A 17790-nucleotide genomic window follows, 5' to 3' on the forward strand; every position below is an offset into this window, starting at 1 on the left:
TTAAGCCAGTAATCATGGATATAGACTTTTTGAGATAACAATGGGGCTGAATTTCAGCCCTAATTTCAACAACAAAATTAACACTGTAAGGTCTCACCTGAAGCTCAAGAAGCGGAGATGACATGCTGGCCTTGCTGATATTGCTAAGAGCCGAGTTTGAGTTCTGCTTTCTTCAGGTTGAGAGTCGAAGGGCGTACCGGACCACACAACAAAACTGCTAATATTTTTCAAAGCCTTCTCTTGCATCAATTCAATGCGAGGCCTTCTGGGCTTGGAGTGCTAAGTCCTCATACCAAACCCAGACATGTTCACTTTAAGCACCTTGTTCACAATAGTTGGCGTTATTTGCGGCTGTGGCACACCCCATGTATGTATGGATTTCTTAGTGTTTACAACAAGGTCTTTACTGCCTTTCTGTGTCATCATGGATGTATTGTGCTCTGGGTGTTTACAACCAAGTCTTTACTGTCTTTCTGTGTCAGTATGGATGTATTGTGCTCTGGGTGTTTACATCCAAGTCATTACTGCCTTTCTGTGTCAGCATGGATGTATCGTACTCTGAGTTCACAGCAAAGTCATTACTGCTTTTCTGTGTCAACAAGGATGTATTGTGCTCTGTGTTCACAACCAAGTCATAATTGCCTTTCTGTGTCAGCATGGATGTATTGTGCTCTGTGTTCACAGTCAAGTCATTACTGCCTTTCTGTGTCAGCATGGATATATTAAGCTCTGTGTTCACAGCCAAGTCATTACTGCCTTTCTGTGTCAGCACGGATGTATGTTGCTCTGTGTTCACAGCCAAGTCATTACTGCCTTTCTGTGTCAGCATGGATGTATTGTGCTCTGTGTTCAGAGCCAAGTCATTACTGCCTTTCTGTGTCAGCAAATGATGTATTGTGCTCTGGGTGTTCACAGCATAGTCATTACTGCTTTTCTGTGTCAGCATGGATATATCTTGCTCTGGGTGTTCACTGCATAGTCATTACTGCCTTTCTGTGTCAGCATGGATATATTGTGCTCTGGGTGTTCACAGCATAGTCGTGACTGCCTTTCTGTTTCCGCATGGATGTAGCATGCTCTGGGTGTTCACAGCATAGTCATTACTGCCTTTCTGTGTCAGCATGGATGTAGCATGCTCTGGGTGTTCACAGCATAGTCATTACTGCCTTTCTGTGTCAGCATGGATGTAGCATGCTCTGGGTATTCACAACCAAGTCATTACTGCATTTCTTTGTCAGCAAGGATGTAGCGTGCTCTAGGTTTTCACCACTAAGTCATTACTGCCTTTTTGTGTCAGCATGGATGTATCGTGCTCTGGGTATTCACAACCAAGTCATTACTGCCTTTCTTTGTCGGTAATATTGCCAAAAGTCCGTTCTATTATGATATTTTGGCCGCTGAATGGACAATCTGGGGCAGTCCGTAACCCTACTGTCGTCTAAACTATCAACAGCAGAAGCATCCCACTAGGAAAGCTTACGCTTTTATTGTTCCTTGATTTTCTCCCGTTCAATTTCTGTTTGTCCCATAAAGATTGGAACAAGTTATTGAACTTTTTGTTCTTCAGGATATTTGTTGTGATGTCCAACAGCAACAACTGACTGTTAGCGTTACCATAACTACTGCTATAACTTTTCGTGTCTGTAAAACTCGTCCCTCTCAGGCCCACGCGGAACTCTAGCTTAACAAAACTACCCAGGCTTATGTGTGGACAACTCGACGTTTGACCAGATTCATGCTCAGAATTTCCTGCAAAACGGAGTTGTTCAACGATGCTGAGTTTTTCAGTCAGGAGGTCAAGGGGAAGGAGTTAGAAGTCAGGGGAGGGGAAGGGTTGTTCTGGACTGGGGCTCCTGCAGGCGGGACTCGTGCGGTTGCTGGGCCAACTCGATATCAATGCTGGTGCTCTGCTGAAAACAACAACAACACAGTGGGTGATAGGAACTTGTAACAATTATATTATAATCTATAACAAACTATGCCTCTTGACTGGCTGTGAAGGTTTTCAACAACATGAATTTCTAATCCGGCATTTTATTGGTTCCTTGTCCTTAATAGCATGAACATAAATACAATTAAGTCATTTTGTGTTAAAACAAGAAAAGTGTTGGCTAATGCTATACTTATCTGTACATTTATATCTATTATCTTGACTCCATTTCCAGAAATGTATTTTCATAAACCAATATGCGGATCACTAATGTTAGAAAGTGTCGTCCCAGATTAGCATGTGAAATTCACATAAGCTAATAAGGGAGGGTACTTTCTGACTAGACTGGATTTTCATAAAGAGGATTATTTGTTTAATGAAAAATACCTTTAAGAGGAAAGTGTTGTCCATGATTAGCCTGTGCAAACTGCACAGGCTAATCTGTGACAACAATTTAAGCACATGCATTAGGCCCCATTTTTCCACATCACAGCTTATTTATCTATTAGCCAATTTTTTTGCTGCAAAACACAAAGAAGGAAAACCATTTGGTTAAAAATTTAATATTTTTAATTGTACTTATTCTATTAATCACATTACTTTTAAAATGTCATAAGATATGTTTTGTTATTATATGTTTCAATAAATGGGAGGCAACAATATTAATATTTAATAATAATATTAATGTCTCACCAACGTTGCAAAAAAACACACACACATATTATTTTACCTTGCCTTTACTGATCTTTGATGGTTAAAATCTGTTTAAATTCACATTAGAAAACAGTCTTAAAGTCAATCAACATGTAAGTTGTAAGACATAATACAAATAAATAAAACATTAAACAACTTAAGGGCAACAACTCACTGCTGGTGCAGATCTACAGTTCTCTCCCTTGTTAGTTTCAGCTAAAATGTCCTTCATGTTGCAATACGAGGACATGGGAAGGCTGTCTCACCCTCACATCGCTGGACTTTGATTTGGCTGAGCCTTTCACTACTCCTTGGTCTTCTGAGCTTAGCAGTTGCTGTAACATTGAGAAAGCCGATAGTCTTTTGAACTTGCCAAAAAAGTATCTGTACCACACCAATGAGGAAAATTAGCGTAATATTATCAAACATCGGGAAAATTCTATCTTTTAATTTGAGAATTATATGTCTTTTTAATTGCATGGAACTTCATTGCACAAATCCAATCAAAATATATTCTTTGACATGCGTTTTTGTTGAAATGTTCAGTTTCAGTGCTCATTTTATTAGTCCACTTGCATATAAGGAAGTGCCTATTACGTGTACTTTATAAAGATGGAAAAGTTTTTTTCACACATACACCTTGGAGTAAAAATTATGTTTCAGGCCATTTGTCCTTAATTACCATCATATTACAATACTAGTTTGCCTGTACTTTGATAAATCTATATTTTCACAGTTACCAATAACAAAACAATATTTTGTCCAAGTTATTTAAAACATTAACTGTGTTTGATATGATATTTTGTGAACAAAATACGACTCAAAATTTTTAATTTTGTGAAAAAATGAGTAACCAACTCTTTAAAAATGGCAAACTATGTTAAATTGGGAAATTTTGAGCTACTATTAGAATTGCTCAATATGTATGTTAAATTTGCATTTATATGTACACCAATGTTTTAATTACCAGTTTTTAATCATAGTGGTTTTTATACCATATTTGTTCTAATCAGAATTTACAAAAACCAACAGACTGGAAGCAGACTAAACTTGAGCCATATTCAGGACAACTGGGCTTAATGAATATGTATAGTACCACATTAGCCTGTGAAGTCCACACAGGCTAACTTGAGACGACACTTTCCACCAAGACATGATTTTTGTTTAGAAATAATTTCTTTAAAGCGAAAATTTCCTCAAAAATGGAAAGCATTATCCCTGATAATTCAGAGTGCGCACTGCACAGGCTAATCTGTGGATGGTACATAACATGCATTAAGCACCCTTTTCCCATAACAAGGCTCACCTGGTATCATCTTGTACAACTCTGTAACAGACTGTAGGGGGATTTACTTTGAGCCTCATACCGAGAAAACAGGGCTTTATAAATTGTGCACAAAGTGTCTGCCCAAATAAGCCTACCGTAGGTTTCCACGTATAGCGCGCAGTGTTTTACCTCCAAAATTCAAATTAAAAAGCTGGTGCGCGCTATACATTGATACAACGCCATCCTGGCTGCTAGATTGGTAAAAAATATGTTGTGTAATCGTAAATAATCAAAATAGCCGCCATGTTTTTTTCCAGAAAACTACCACCCTATAATCGTACAGACTGAGGGGCCATTGTCGAAACAACTGGTAGATATGAATGCGGTAGAAGAAGTTTTGGTAAAAAATAAATATGTTTGAATAAACTTGCAGACATTTCTTTGTTTGTGTTTACACTTCTTAATTGATGAATTCCGATGGGGATTGTTGTCGACATTCCGGAGAGCAGGCAAGGGTAGGTGCGAACGAGGTCTTTTTTACATGTACGGTAGGTGTGAAAGGGGGTCATTTTTCACTTTGTAATTGGCAGATGTTATTGAGTAATATGTGCCACGACTTGTTAAGACGCTAATTGACATTTGAGACACTAATTGACACTTGAGAACGTGAAGATATATGCAAATGCATTTTGTGTGTATAAATATTGAATGTTGAACAGTGGTGTACCTCAACAACTGTATCCCCGTCTCCCATGCCACATTCAAATTTACCGGTAATGCCCATGCTTTCCCCGAGGAAAAATCACACAATGTACACTATTCTTATTTTCTCACATTTTCACGAAATGCACGTGGACTGTTAATCTTTTGCTAGAAAATTACAAAATTGTAAAAAAAAAGTATAGGGCTATGCAACCCATGCTCCTAATCATAATGACGCTTCCTATTTTGAATGCTTAATTAAGCTTTCCAATGCCCCTGATTATTGGATATTGTGCAATAGTAAAATGGCGGCCATTTTCAGTCCGATTAGGTGGTTTTATTGTCTTTAAATATTTTTTTCTCCATTTTTGCATTTAAAAAACAGCCTGCGCGCTATACACGGGTGCGCGCTATACGTGGAAACCTACGGTAACAACTTAAAATGAAAGACTACATAATTTTTAATTTGATACTCGGCAACTTTAACTGTAAAACAATACAACTTTTAACATGACACTGAACAACTTAAAATATGAGACTGTACATATTTAAATGTGCACAACTTATTACGCGAGACTAAACAACTTGCAATAGACAATACAACAAGTCATAAGACACAATACTGTAAGTATATGAGTACTTGATCACACACGTTTTGCCTATGGATTAGACAGAAATGCAAAAACAGATGAAAGTCTATGGTGAATTAAGTATATGATATTCTGTCTTGCTACCAGGGGCCATTATACTAGTAATAATAGCCTATTCTGGTTAAAATTTTTATATGTATGTGATATTGAATCGATACTAGTTGATGTCTACATTTTATGCAATTGTTTTTGTAAGACAGACCTTAGATGTAAAGTTTAGTCACTGGCGTTAAAAGTGTGTGCATAAGGATATAAAAGCAGTATAGTGATATTGTCTTTGCAAACATCTGGTTTCTAATTTAAATAAAAATCATAATCAGTTATACGTGAACACAAATACTTAACAATTTATAATTTTTGATTTGTATTTTGATTGTACTAAGTTTCAACTTATACAGCTTAATAAGGCAAGTAACTCATTGTTGCAACCTATCAACCACTTTTTTTGGCAAATAATGCATTGTAAATTTTAACCAGTAAATATTTATAAAACAAGGGCTGTTTGTAAAACATGCATGCCCCACATATGGGCTCTCCGTTGGAGTGACAGCCATTGTGTGAATATGTTTTTTGTCACTGTGCCCTTGACCTTTGACCTAGTGACCTGAAAATCAATAGGGGTCATCTGCCAGTCATGAATAGTGTACCTATGAAGTTTCATGATCCTAGGCATAAGCGTTTTTGAGTTATCATCCGGAAACCATTTTACTATTTCAGGTCACCATGATCTTGACCTTTGACCTAGTGACCTTAAAATCCATAGGGGTCATCTGCGAGTCATGATCAATCTACCTATCAAGTTTCATGATCCTAGGAATAAGTGTTCTTCAGTTATCATCTGGACACCATTTTATTATTTCGGGTCACAGTGACCTTAACCTTTGACCTAGTGACCTCAAAATTGATAGGGGTCATCTGTGAGTAATGATCAATGTACCTATGAAGTTTCATGATCCTAAGCATAAGCGTTCTTGAGTTATCATCTGGAAAGCATTTTACTATTTCAGGTCACCATGACCTTGACCTTTGACCTAGTGACCTGAAAATCAATAGGGGTCATCTGCAAGTCATGATCAATGTACCTATCAAGTTTCATGATCCTAGGCATAAGCGTTCTTGAGTTATTATCCGGAAACCATTTAACTATTTCGGGTCACTGTGACCTTGACCTTTGATATAGTGACCTGAAAATCAATAGGGTTCAACTGCGAGTCATGATCAATCTACCTATCAAGTTTCATGATCCTAGGCATAAGCGTTCTTGAGTTATCATCCGGAAACCATTTAACTATTTCGGGGCAATGTGACCTTGACCTTTGACCTAGTGACCTGAAAATCAATAGGGGTCATCTGCGAGTCATGATCAATCTACCTATCAAGTTTCGAGATCCTAGGCCTAAGCGTTCTTGAGTTATCATCCGGAAACCATTTAACCATTTCGGGTCACGGTGACCTTGACCTTTGACCTAGTGACCTGAAAATCAATAGAGGTCATCTGCGAGTCATGATCAATCTACCTATCAAGTTTCGAGATCCTAGGACTAAGCGTTCTTGAGTTATCATCCGGAAACCATTTAACCATTTCGGGTCACGGTGACCTTGACCTTTCACCTAGTGACCTCAAAATCAATAGGGGTCATCTGCGAGTCATGATCAATGTACCTTTGAAGTTTCATGATCCTAGGCCCAAGCGTTCTTGAGTTATCATCCACAAACCACCTGGTGGATGGACCGACCGACAGACCGACCAACAGACCGACATGTGCAAAGCAATATACCCCCTCTTCTTCGAAAGGGGGCATAAAAAAATTAGACTTTTTGAGGAATGGGGCTGAATTTAAGCCCAATCTTTGACAAAGTTACTAACACTGTAAAGTCTCACCTGAAGCTCAGAAGCTGAGCTGATATGCTGGCCTTGCGGATATTGTTAAGGGCCGAGTTTGAGTTCTGATTTACTTCGAGCTGAGAGTCGAAGGTTGTACTGGAGCATACAACAAAACTGGTGTCATGTTTTTTAGCCTTCTTTAGTCCCAATTCAATGCAATGCCCTTTGGGCTCGGAGTACATAACCGGACGTGTTTACTTTTAGCAACTTGTTTTCAATAATGGGGGGAATTTGCGTCTGTGGTGCACCACATGAATATATTGTGCGCTGAGGACAGTCTGTAACGCTACTACTGTCCTAACTATCTACAGCAGATATACTTCTGAATGAATCATTTCAATTGTTCCTTTTTTTCTCTCGTTCCTTGCTGAATATATAGCTGTCTTATAAAGAATTAAACAAATTATTCAACGTTTAATTCTTCGTGAGATTCTTCGTGATGTCCACAGCAGGAACTAACTGTTAGCGTTAACTGTTAGCGTTACCATAAGTGCTGCTATATCGTCTCGCTTCGGTAACACTCATCCCACTCTGGCACTAGAGCTAAACAAACTACTCGGGCTTGCCTGGGGAAATCTCGACACGGATATTTCGGTTGTTCATAACAGCGCGTGAAAACTTGACGTGCTGAGGATTTATTGCACAGACTTGTGTAACGATGCTGACTGTTTGAGGCCGGAGGTCCAGTGGGAGGAGCTAGGGATCAGGGGAGGGAAAGGATGGTTCTGTATTGGGCTCCTGCAGGCCAGACTGGTGCTGTTGCTTGGCCAACTCGATATTAATGCTGGTGCTCTCCTGAAAACAACAACACTAGATTGGAGGATATGAACTTGTAACACATTTTTATAATACAATGCATAATACACTACATATATGCCTCTTGATTGGATGTGAAGGTTTTCAACAGCAAAACATAATTATCTGAATTTCTAATTTGGCATTTCATTGGTGCCTTGTCCTAAATAGCAATTAATGAAAATTAATGCAATTAAACCATTTCGTATTAAAACATTAAAAGTGTTGGCTAATGCTTTAATAACCTGTAAATTCATAATAATTATTCTTACTTAACTTTCAGTGTAATTTTATAAGCCAAATTGCCGCTCATCAATATTAGAAGCTTTCGTCCCAGATTAGCATGTGAAATCCACATAAGCAAATCATGGAGGACACTTTCTGACGATACTGGATTTTCACAAAAGAAGATACTTATTTTCAACAAAACATACCTTTAAAGAGGTAATTGTTGTCCCTAAGTAGCCTGTGCGGACTGCACAGGCTAATCTGGGACTACAATCTAAGCACATGCATTAAGCCCTATTATTTCACAGCGTGGCTCATGTCTTAAGCCAGTTTTTTCCTGCATAACAACAAAAAAGAATGGAAAATCATCTTGTTAAAAGTAATAAATGGTTTATTGTTCTCATAATCATAAACGGTTAACTTTTACAATTCATTCACAGAGGATTTACTGTTGATACAAGTTTCAACAAGCAAATTCGTTGAATTGATATCCCCTGCCAATATGCTTCTGGACACAAAAGTGTTATATTTATCACTCAAAAAAGCATTTTTCCAAGATACAAAATGCCATAACTCTGTTATAAACAGATGGTGTACAAGGCCGTTTGGCGTGCATCATTCTCTTATCAATACTCATACCAAGTTTCAATGCAATCCGCTAAAGCACTTTCATGATATGGCTCCGAACGAATGGACGGACGGAAAGACAGACGGACAGACAACGCCAAAACAATATCTATCCACCTATGGCGGGGGATAATAATAAATGGGAGGCAACAACTTCATATTAATGTATTCCCAAAGTTACAAAAACACACACACCATTTTTACCATGCCTTTACAGGTCTTTGGTGTTAAACTCTGTTTAAATTCACACTAGACAACAGTTCCAAAATAAACCATCATGTCATAAAAGTTGTAAGATATATTACAAATTAGTAAAATATGAAACAATTTAATGGCAACAACTCACTGCTGGTACATATTGACAGTTCTCTCCCTTGTTAGTGTAAGCTAAATTAATTAAAGGCCACAATATACTAAATGATTCCCCTATATAATTCAATGTAAAAGCGTCAACTTAAAGAGAAAATAAATGTAACATTTTCAACATAGAGACCACCATAACCAAACTTTTACTGAAATTTCATTCTAAGTTGAATCAATTTAAGCAATAAAAAAGATATGTCATGTTAAAACCAAACATTAATTTTACTCAAATCAAACTCTACTTCTTTTGCGCCTTAAATTTTGCGGCCATTTTCTAGTGCAATGTAACTGTTTTCAGGTCAAACTTGTACTTTAGTCTCTAACTTTATCATATGTCAGGGATTAAATACTGAGCACCTTTTCTTTCCCTTCCAATATATCCAAGAGATAAAGCCAGAACACCAGTCTAAAGTGTAAAACATGGCTTCGAGTAAAATATGATTTTTTTAGTCAGTACAGCCCTACATGAAACAATTATTTAGGATAATGTAACCTATAAAACAACCTGAACTTTTTAAAACGCAAAAAATATGCACTTCCTTATCATTTTTCATCTATCCTCAATGTACATGCCAAACTTCAGATTGATCCTTTACGTAGAAATGTTGAACAATGAAAATTATTATAATAATGCCTGATAAGACATATGGCTTCCATTGTCGGTGCTTAAATTTATAAAGGGCTTTCAAGAGCAAATAATATTAACTTATATAACAGAATACAGTAAATATACTGTAAACTTCTTATATGCTTTATCGAAGAAGAAATATAATATTATTAAAACGTGTTTGGGCTTCTTTCAGTGCGAATTTGTAAGTTTAGATGAGCTCAATACGAGATTCTGTACTTTTTATTATCCCTAGGCCATAGGCGGAGGGATACTGTTTTGCGTTGTCTGTCAATCCTTCCGTCCGTCCATCTTTCCGTCCGTCCGCCCGTCTGTCCGGAGCCATATCTTGTAAGTGCTTTGGCGGATTTCATTGAAACTTGGTATGAGTATGCATATGGATAAGAGGATGATCCACGCCAAATGGCATTGTACACCATCAGTTAATAATAGAGTTATGACCCTTTGTATCTTGAAAATGCTTTTTGTGTGTCCGGAGCCATATTTTTGAAGTGCTTTGGCGGATTTTATTGAAACATGAAATGAGTATATATATGGATAAGAGGATGATGCACGCCAAATGGCAGTGTACACCATCTGTTCATAACAGAGTTTTGGCCCTTTGTATCTTGAAACATTGTTGTTTTGAGTGTCAAATATAATACTTTTGTGTCCAAAAGCATATTGGCGTGTGCTATCAATTCAACGAATTTGCTTGTTTTAATTATTTTCCCATACAAATTTTCCAATTTAATTATTTTTCTTTACACTTTTCAATACTCGTTAACTCCATGAAACAAAACGCATTTATTCCATGAAACTAACAAGAACGCATAATATCCTGTGAAAAAATGGTGGTTTTATGTAAATCATGCTCCTTTGTGACGGGGCCTGTTTTGACTAAAAAAACAACACTGTATACTCAATGAAAACTTAACACCTCCTCGCAATAAGACTCTATACGGCATTAGATGGAATAGATTCCAATCAAATAGGCTTAATTAAATATCTTACAGCTTTACAAAAACTCAAGGCCTGCATGGGGATGACAGAAATTATTGCGGTGTTGTGTTTCTGAGGTGTCTGTATCGGTAAGTTGGAAAGCATAGAGCTGGAGAAGGGTTTGAGTTATTGATCATCAAGTAAAATAAGTTGTACTGAAAACACGATATACACAAGAATAGACGCCATTTTACCTTCTGTGAAATCATATCATATCATTCTCGTACACTTCACTTATTTATACACTGCAAAAACACTATTATTCGCGGGACATTATTTTTTATTGATTTTAAGGGTTAAACGATCCACAAATTAAATACAAACACACTGGAAAATAACTTACACAAATTCCATATTTATTGTTTCCAAACTGAGAAAGTCATGCATTAACTACCACGTCCATGAAAGTCTTTTTTTAACCACAAAATAACATGCGGACGAATATATATGATTTTACAATAAACAAACAATTTAAAAGGATATTTTACCTTATGTAAATTCATACCATTCTTTGCCACCTCATCTTAATAAACAGGAAATACACAAGCAGGGCTTTTCCTTGAGTATTCATGGGTCTGTTTAACGGACCCATACCCAAAGCGTGTTATATGCTGTTCCTTATGAAAATTATATCTAAATTATGTTTCAATTAGATCTAACAAAGTTTATAACTATTATAATAGGATTTTATTCCTATAATTTGAAGTATAATTAAAACTTATATTAAATGTGTTTTTCCCAAATCAATGGACTTTTAGCACAAAACAAATTCAAAATCCCAAAATTGCATTTTTTCCCAAAGTGGCCAAGAAAAGGCCTGACAAAGCGTCTCTTTTACCTTCTGCGTCATGCTTGTCCCCCACATCCTCAGCATCATTGACCCGACCCAGCAGCAACTGAAGCAGCAGAATAGCTTGATGTATTTCTTGTATGTATATTTAGGACTCGCACACACTGATATAAATGTAATAACAATCAATAAGACATGTTCAACATCATAAAATATGGCAAATTAATAAATCTCACATCAAGTGTAACCTTTCTGTAAACGTTGCGTAAAATATCAATATATACTCCTCCAAAGATTACTTAAACAATTTCATATTTTATTAAAAAAGTATTCATCAATATACATTTCTTACATGGCATGGTGTTTATAGAAATGAAAGTCTAAAAATAGCCTCAGTTGCTATGTACATGTGCATATATGTAGAAATATTACATTTTCAGTTAAAATGCTTTGTTTTTTCATGCACAGTTTACAAGAACTAAATGTAAGGACCATAATGACACAAATGTTATGACAACATAACATAATATGCATTATATCTTATGTTCCAACAAAAACCCTCACAGTGTGTAATTAGATAACAATATGTTCACATAAATCATTTGTATCTTTAACTACACAAACAATGTTGTATTGTAACATCACACACTACTGTGTTTGTATGCTAAACAACACATTGTCATTGAAATACTAATCACTAACTAGAAATGGCGCGGCAGAGGCCGACGCGTATCCCCACGCCGAATGTTTGACCTAGGTGTGCCCCAGGGTTGGTAATGGGGCCATGCATAGCTGAGATTGACCGTATTGTCATAAGAGAAGTTCATCATCAATTAGAAGTGAATTGGTGTAGAAATGAAGAAGTTATAGTAAAAGGCAATTTTGGGTGGGTGTGACATATCTGGGCAGGGCGCCCCAGGGTTGGTAATTGTGCCATGCATAGTTGAGATTGACCGTATTGTCATAAGAGAAGTTCAGTATCAATTTGAAGTGAATCGGTGTAGAAATGAAGAAATTATAGTAAAAGGCAATTTTGGGCGGGTGTGGTCTATGTGGGCGGGGCCCCAGAGTTGGTAATGGGGCCATGCATAGTTGAGATTGACCGTATTGTCATAAGAGAGGTTCAGTATCAATTTGAAGTGAATCGGTGTAGAAATGAAGAAATTATAGTAAAAGGCAATTTTGGGTGGGTGTGGTCTATGTGGGCGGGGCGCCCCAGGGTTGGTAATGGGGCCATGCATAGTTGAGATTGACTGTATTGTCATAAGAGAAGTTCAATATCAATTTGAAGTGAATCGGTGTAGAAATGAAGAAATTATAGTAAAGGCAATTTTGGGTGGGTGTGGTCTATGTGGGCGGGGCCCCAGGGTTGGTTATGGGGCCATGCATAGTTGAGATTGACCCTAATGTCATAAGAGAAGTTCAGTATCAATTTGAAGTGAATCCGTGTAGAAATGAAAAAATTATAGTAAATGGGAATTTTTTGGTGGGTGTGGCCTATGTGGGCGGGCGCCCCAGGGTTGGGATTGGGGCCATGCATAGTTGAGATTGACCCTAATGTCATAACAAAAGTTCAGTATCAATTTGAAGTGAATCCGTGTAGAAATGAAAAAATTATAGTAAATGGAAATTTTTGGTGGGTGTGGCCTATGTGGGCGGGGCGCCCCAGGGTTGGGAATGGGGCCATGCATGGTTGAGATTGACTGTATTGTCATAAGAGAGGTCCAGTATCAATTTGAAGTGAATCCGTGTAGAAATGAAAAAATTATAGTAAATGGAAATTTTTGGTGGGTGTGGCCTATGTGGGCGGGGCGCCCCAGGGTTGGGAATGGGGCCATGCATGGTTGAGATTGACCGTATTGTCATAAGGGAGGTCCAGTATCAATTTGAAGTGAATCGGTGTAGAAATAAAGAAGTAAATGTAAAATAACCTAAAAAAATGAGTGATAATTTCTGACGCGGCCCCACCCCAACCGCTATAACTTTTGACCCAGGGGTCAGATCAAAATTCCAAATAGTGCAGGGTCGAACATATGCTCATAGCTACCATGTGTGTAAGTTTCAAGGTTCTAGTGCTTTTAGTGTAGGAGGAGATAGTGGCCAGGACGGACGGACAGACAGACGGACGGACGGACAGACGGACGGACGGACGGACGGCGGAGATAACCACAATATCCCCACCTTTTTTTCAAAAAGCGTGGGGATAATTACAACAACTAATACATACATGTTTACTATTCCACTCTGAACACCAGGATGTTGTTCTCCCCCTGTCCCACAATGATGGATGATGTGGTGCTGCAGTAGCAGACTGACTGTGGGTACCACACTCCATCCTCCTGAGTAGCCAGCGTAGCCAGCTTACTCTCTCCCTCCCAGCCCACCTGTAGTACAGTGTCGGACTCGAATCCACAGACCAGCACCTGGCCTGCAGGGGTCACATGTAGACCAGATGGGCGCTCTAGTGCTGGGTCTGTGTATGTAGCCAGGAGTGTGCCATCCCTGGCCAGGGTGAGAAGCTTGTTCTGGTACCTGCTGATGATGTACAGCCTGTCTCCTGTGGGACTCACAGCACACTTGTATACTTCTAAACAGAGTAACATCAAGATATTGAATTACTGTTAATGTTAAATAATCTTATTAAACATACTGCAGTGATATTGTATTACGCATATGTTGCTATAAAGAGGCCTTTACACATCTAAAATATATGCATACATTTCAATGATTTAATAGTTAAGTGTGACAATAAACTTCAGTAGCAGAGCTATTGTGTTAACGTTTGACAAGTTTAAATGCGACTGGTGAGTAAGATATGAATTAGAGCAAAATTACACAGATGGAAAGAATTACACATACTGAAACAATTGCACACTTCAATCAACAGGTAAACATATTGTACATGTACAATCATTAAACAACCACAAAATTAAGACAGGTCAGAAAGTGTCTCTCTCCCAGGAACACAGTTTCTATTTATAGACATGCCATGTAGTGACAGTCAAAATACTTCATTACTCATGTTACTATAATTTATATGATTAAAAAAAAAAGATAAAGGCCTTATGGGTCAATATTTGTTGATTGAAAAAAATAAATCCCAATTCGGTTCATTAAGTTGATAAAATTTGTCATTGTATGGATTTAAAATAACACAATTTGACTAGACTCCTTTTCCCACAATGGCAAATCCCTGTACATAATAGGAATGTTATCAGGATGGATTCACCATGATTCTTACCTGTGTAATCACCTGATCTATCTTGGTAGAGTCTGCAGAGCTGTTTGCCACTCAATGTGTACTTGTACAGGGCAGTACGGGAGCAGATATATAGGTCATCCTGATGGTGGGCGATACCTCTACATGTATGTTGTAACTGAAACTTCCTGCCAGGATCAAGCTTTCCCTGGTTGACAGTGATAAACTGGACCTCATGTATCTTGCTAGTATTCACAGCCACTGCAACCTCACTGGGTGTGATCAAACAAATGTCAACTGGCCTAGCATTAACATCCCAGTGACTCACCACCTGGTACTGCTGGTTCAGCAGCTTGACTTTCTGATTTTTCGAGTCTACAATCAGTACCTGCCCATCGGGAAGAACACATATGCCTCTCATAATACATACATCTTTATCACTTGGTATTCTCACATAGTGCTTAGTATTACTCTGGACAATTAATGCCTTGCCTGACTTTCCTAGCAGAGTCAGTGCCTGCTGTATTATATGCTTACATTTTATGCTGGCTATTAGGCAGAGCTGCTTATGATCTCCAATTTTCTGAACAATTTCATGGAATTGTGACAAGTCACTGTGAACACTGGTGCATTTATGAATAGAACTTGTAACTGACCCTTTAATGCTTATAACCTCAGCTTTCATCTCGTTAAGTTCCTTCGTAGTAATATTATCAAATTCATTCACGATAGAGAGAACACTCTTACACATCTCTTCTTTTAAATATTGCTCATTTCCGCCTGATGTACCCACAGAACTATTATCACATTCATCTATATAAGTATTTAAATTGCCACGCATTTGCTCTATCATAACTGCACTATGTTCCTTGTATGTTTTCTGCAATGACTGAATGCTGGCCTTCTGACTGATCTGCAGGGTTTTAATTTCCCCCAGGACAGTTTCCAGCTTCACTGACATCCCCTCCAGGCCAGTGGGCTGCGAGTTGGTCAGCTCCGAAATCTGGGTCACTTTACTGCACTGGCTGAAATAAACATGTACCAGCAAGGAATAGTCAGTGATATTATGTAATGCTTCAAACAAGTATAAAGTGTCAAATAAAAACATGCATGGACAATAAATTAACGCTTCTTGGGCTGAATATGGGGGTATATAGATTTGCACTTTTCCATCCATCTGTGTGACTTTTCTGTCATATATAACTCAACATGTATCCCTGCAACTTCACAAGTACAGTAACCAGGCATGTGAGCTTATGCGCACCTCTATATGTTGTTTCTGTTTTTTTCATCATAATTGTAGTAATGTCTCATATTTATACATAAATGACATTTTAGAATATGTGTAGAGTGTAAAATAAACAGTATTGCTAGAAGAGGACTAACACTTTACATAAATATTTATCACTGTGTAATTTTACCCACATGCATAGTTTGATATGTCTTTTTTCAACATACCCAGAGTTATGGCCCTTGTTTAGCAAAGAAATCACATTTAAAATTGTGTTGTGAGTAACTCAAAGAGTACAGCTGATAGAGGGATAACTATTCTTAAAGTATAACCCACCAAGTCAAAGTATGCACCTTGATATTTTTTTTATGTTTTTTTTTTTACATAAGAAGAGTTATGTGACAATCCCTTTAACCAAACGATAATTATTTTTTCAATTGTGAGAAGCGTTACTCAAATAGAGGGATACTTCTACAGTAACATAGTAATTGTCAGGTTAACGTGTGCAACTCCATATGTTTGTTCATAATTTAAAGACATTTGTGCAGTTGTGGGACAAATTGGATTGTAGAGGTATATCCATGTACTAAGAATACATTTCTAGTAGTTTATATTGTTTTCAGTTTTAGTATCATTGTACACCTTGACCACACTATCCATAATAACACATGCAAGAAAAGATCATTAATGCTCTTCCATCCCACAAAAAACAAGCATGACGTATATTTAATGTCTATTCCCAAACTCAGTATGTTCAATCTAGCCTGTGATGAGCGACTTATGACATGCAACCTGGTCTACTACATTTGTATCTCCCCATATTTGTTGTTGTTATTTAACCTATATTGTGATTTTTTTGCTTTTGTTGTTGTCAAGTGATCTATTCGTGGAAAAGTAAAGACACCATTGTTAAATGTTTGAATGGTCAGATTAGCGTGTGCAACTCCATATGTTTGTTCAAAATGTTCCTAATTATTCTTGAGTTATCATTAGGAAACCATTTTACTGTTTCGAGTCACTGTGACCTTGACCTTTGACCTAGTGACCTGAAAATCAATAGGGGTCATCTGCCAGTGATGATCAATGTACCTATGAAGTTTCATGATCCTAGGCGTAAGCGTTCTTGAGTTATCATCCGAAAACCATTTTTCTAAGTTGAGTCACCGTGACATTTTAATTGTCAGGTAAACTCGTGCAACTCCATATGTTTCTTCATAATTTTTTGACATTAATGCAGTTGTCTTAAATGGATTAAGATTCAATTATTAAATGCATTTAATAATGGCAGTACTGTAATATAACTTTTATCATAATTGAAAATCTGCTTAAAATATTGTTATTATGGTTATAACAGGAACTAAAACTGACTACTAAATCTTTATAATTTCATGTTATAATCTTCTGTTACCTTTGACCTTTTGACCAAAAAATGGATTGACCTCTTAATTTTCCTCGATGTAAACATTAAACATGTTGCCTGGCTGTAGATCAAAGCATTTCCTAGATATACACTGTAACTCCTATATAGTGCGGTCCGTTATAACGCTGTGTCCAATATAACGCGGGGGGTCCTTGGATCCTGTTTTTTCTCCAACCTTCCATACTGATTCAAATCCATGTTATGCAACTTCATGTATTTTCATAAATTTAAAGAAGCCGGCAAAATCACAGCTTGATTGCTCTATCCGTCCGATTAACTGATTTTAATCGATAGAGGTTAAACGACACTTGACAGCTAATTAGTGTTACTCTGTTGTGTAATGTTAATAAAGGTGTGAAAACTTGCGAGTCGGTGTTTATTACATGTATTCCCTATCAGAG

The 17790-nt window shown here is 37.4% G+C and overlaps 2 protein-coding genes across 3 annotated transcripts in view; both read right to left on the reverse strand.

Moving 5' to 3' along the window:
* LOC127864941 (uncharacterized) overlaps positions 1 to 11648 on the reverse strand; it is a 186726-nt gene extending 175078 nt beyond the window's left edge. Inside the window, exons 1-3 of one of the 2 annotated variants that reach the window (XR_008042336.1) lie at positions 11588 to 11648; positions 7125 to 7922; positions 2799 to 2958 (exon numbers count right to left, since the gene is read on the reverse strand). The gene's annotated coding sequence lies outside the window, so the exon portion shown is untranslated. Of the gene's footprint in view, positions 1 to 97; positions 1744 to 2798; positions 2959 to 7124; positions 7923 to 11587 lie in introns of those variants that run through there. The other variant, XR_008042337.1, reaches the window with a different exon arrangement.
* Positions 11649 to 14000: 2352 nt separating this feature from the next.
* The window catches only part of LOC127856866 (uncharacterized), a 28061-nt gene continuing 24271 nt past the window's right edge, over positions 14001 to 17790 (reverse strand). The window contains exons 2-4 of the mRNA XM_052393419.1: positions 14781 to 15763; positions 14047 to 14096; positions 14001 to 14012 (exon numbers count right to left, since the gene is read on the reverse strand). Coding sequence (XP_052249379.1) covers positions 14001 to 14012; positions 14047 to 14096; positions 14781 to 15763 — 1045 coding nt within the window. The remainder of the gene's footprint in view (positions 14013 to 14046; positions 14097 to 14780; positions 15764 to 17790) is intronic.

This window comes from Dreissena polymorpha, chromosome 1 (assembly GCF_020536995.1).
Source record: "Dreissena polymorpha isolate Duluth1 chromosome 1, UMN_Dpol_1.0, whole genome shotgun sequence".
Classification (NCBI taxonomy): Eukaryota; Metazoa; Mollusca; class Bivalvia; order Myida; family Dreissenidae; genus Dreissena; species Dreissena polymorpha.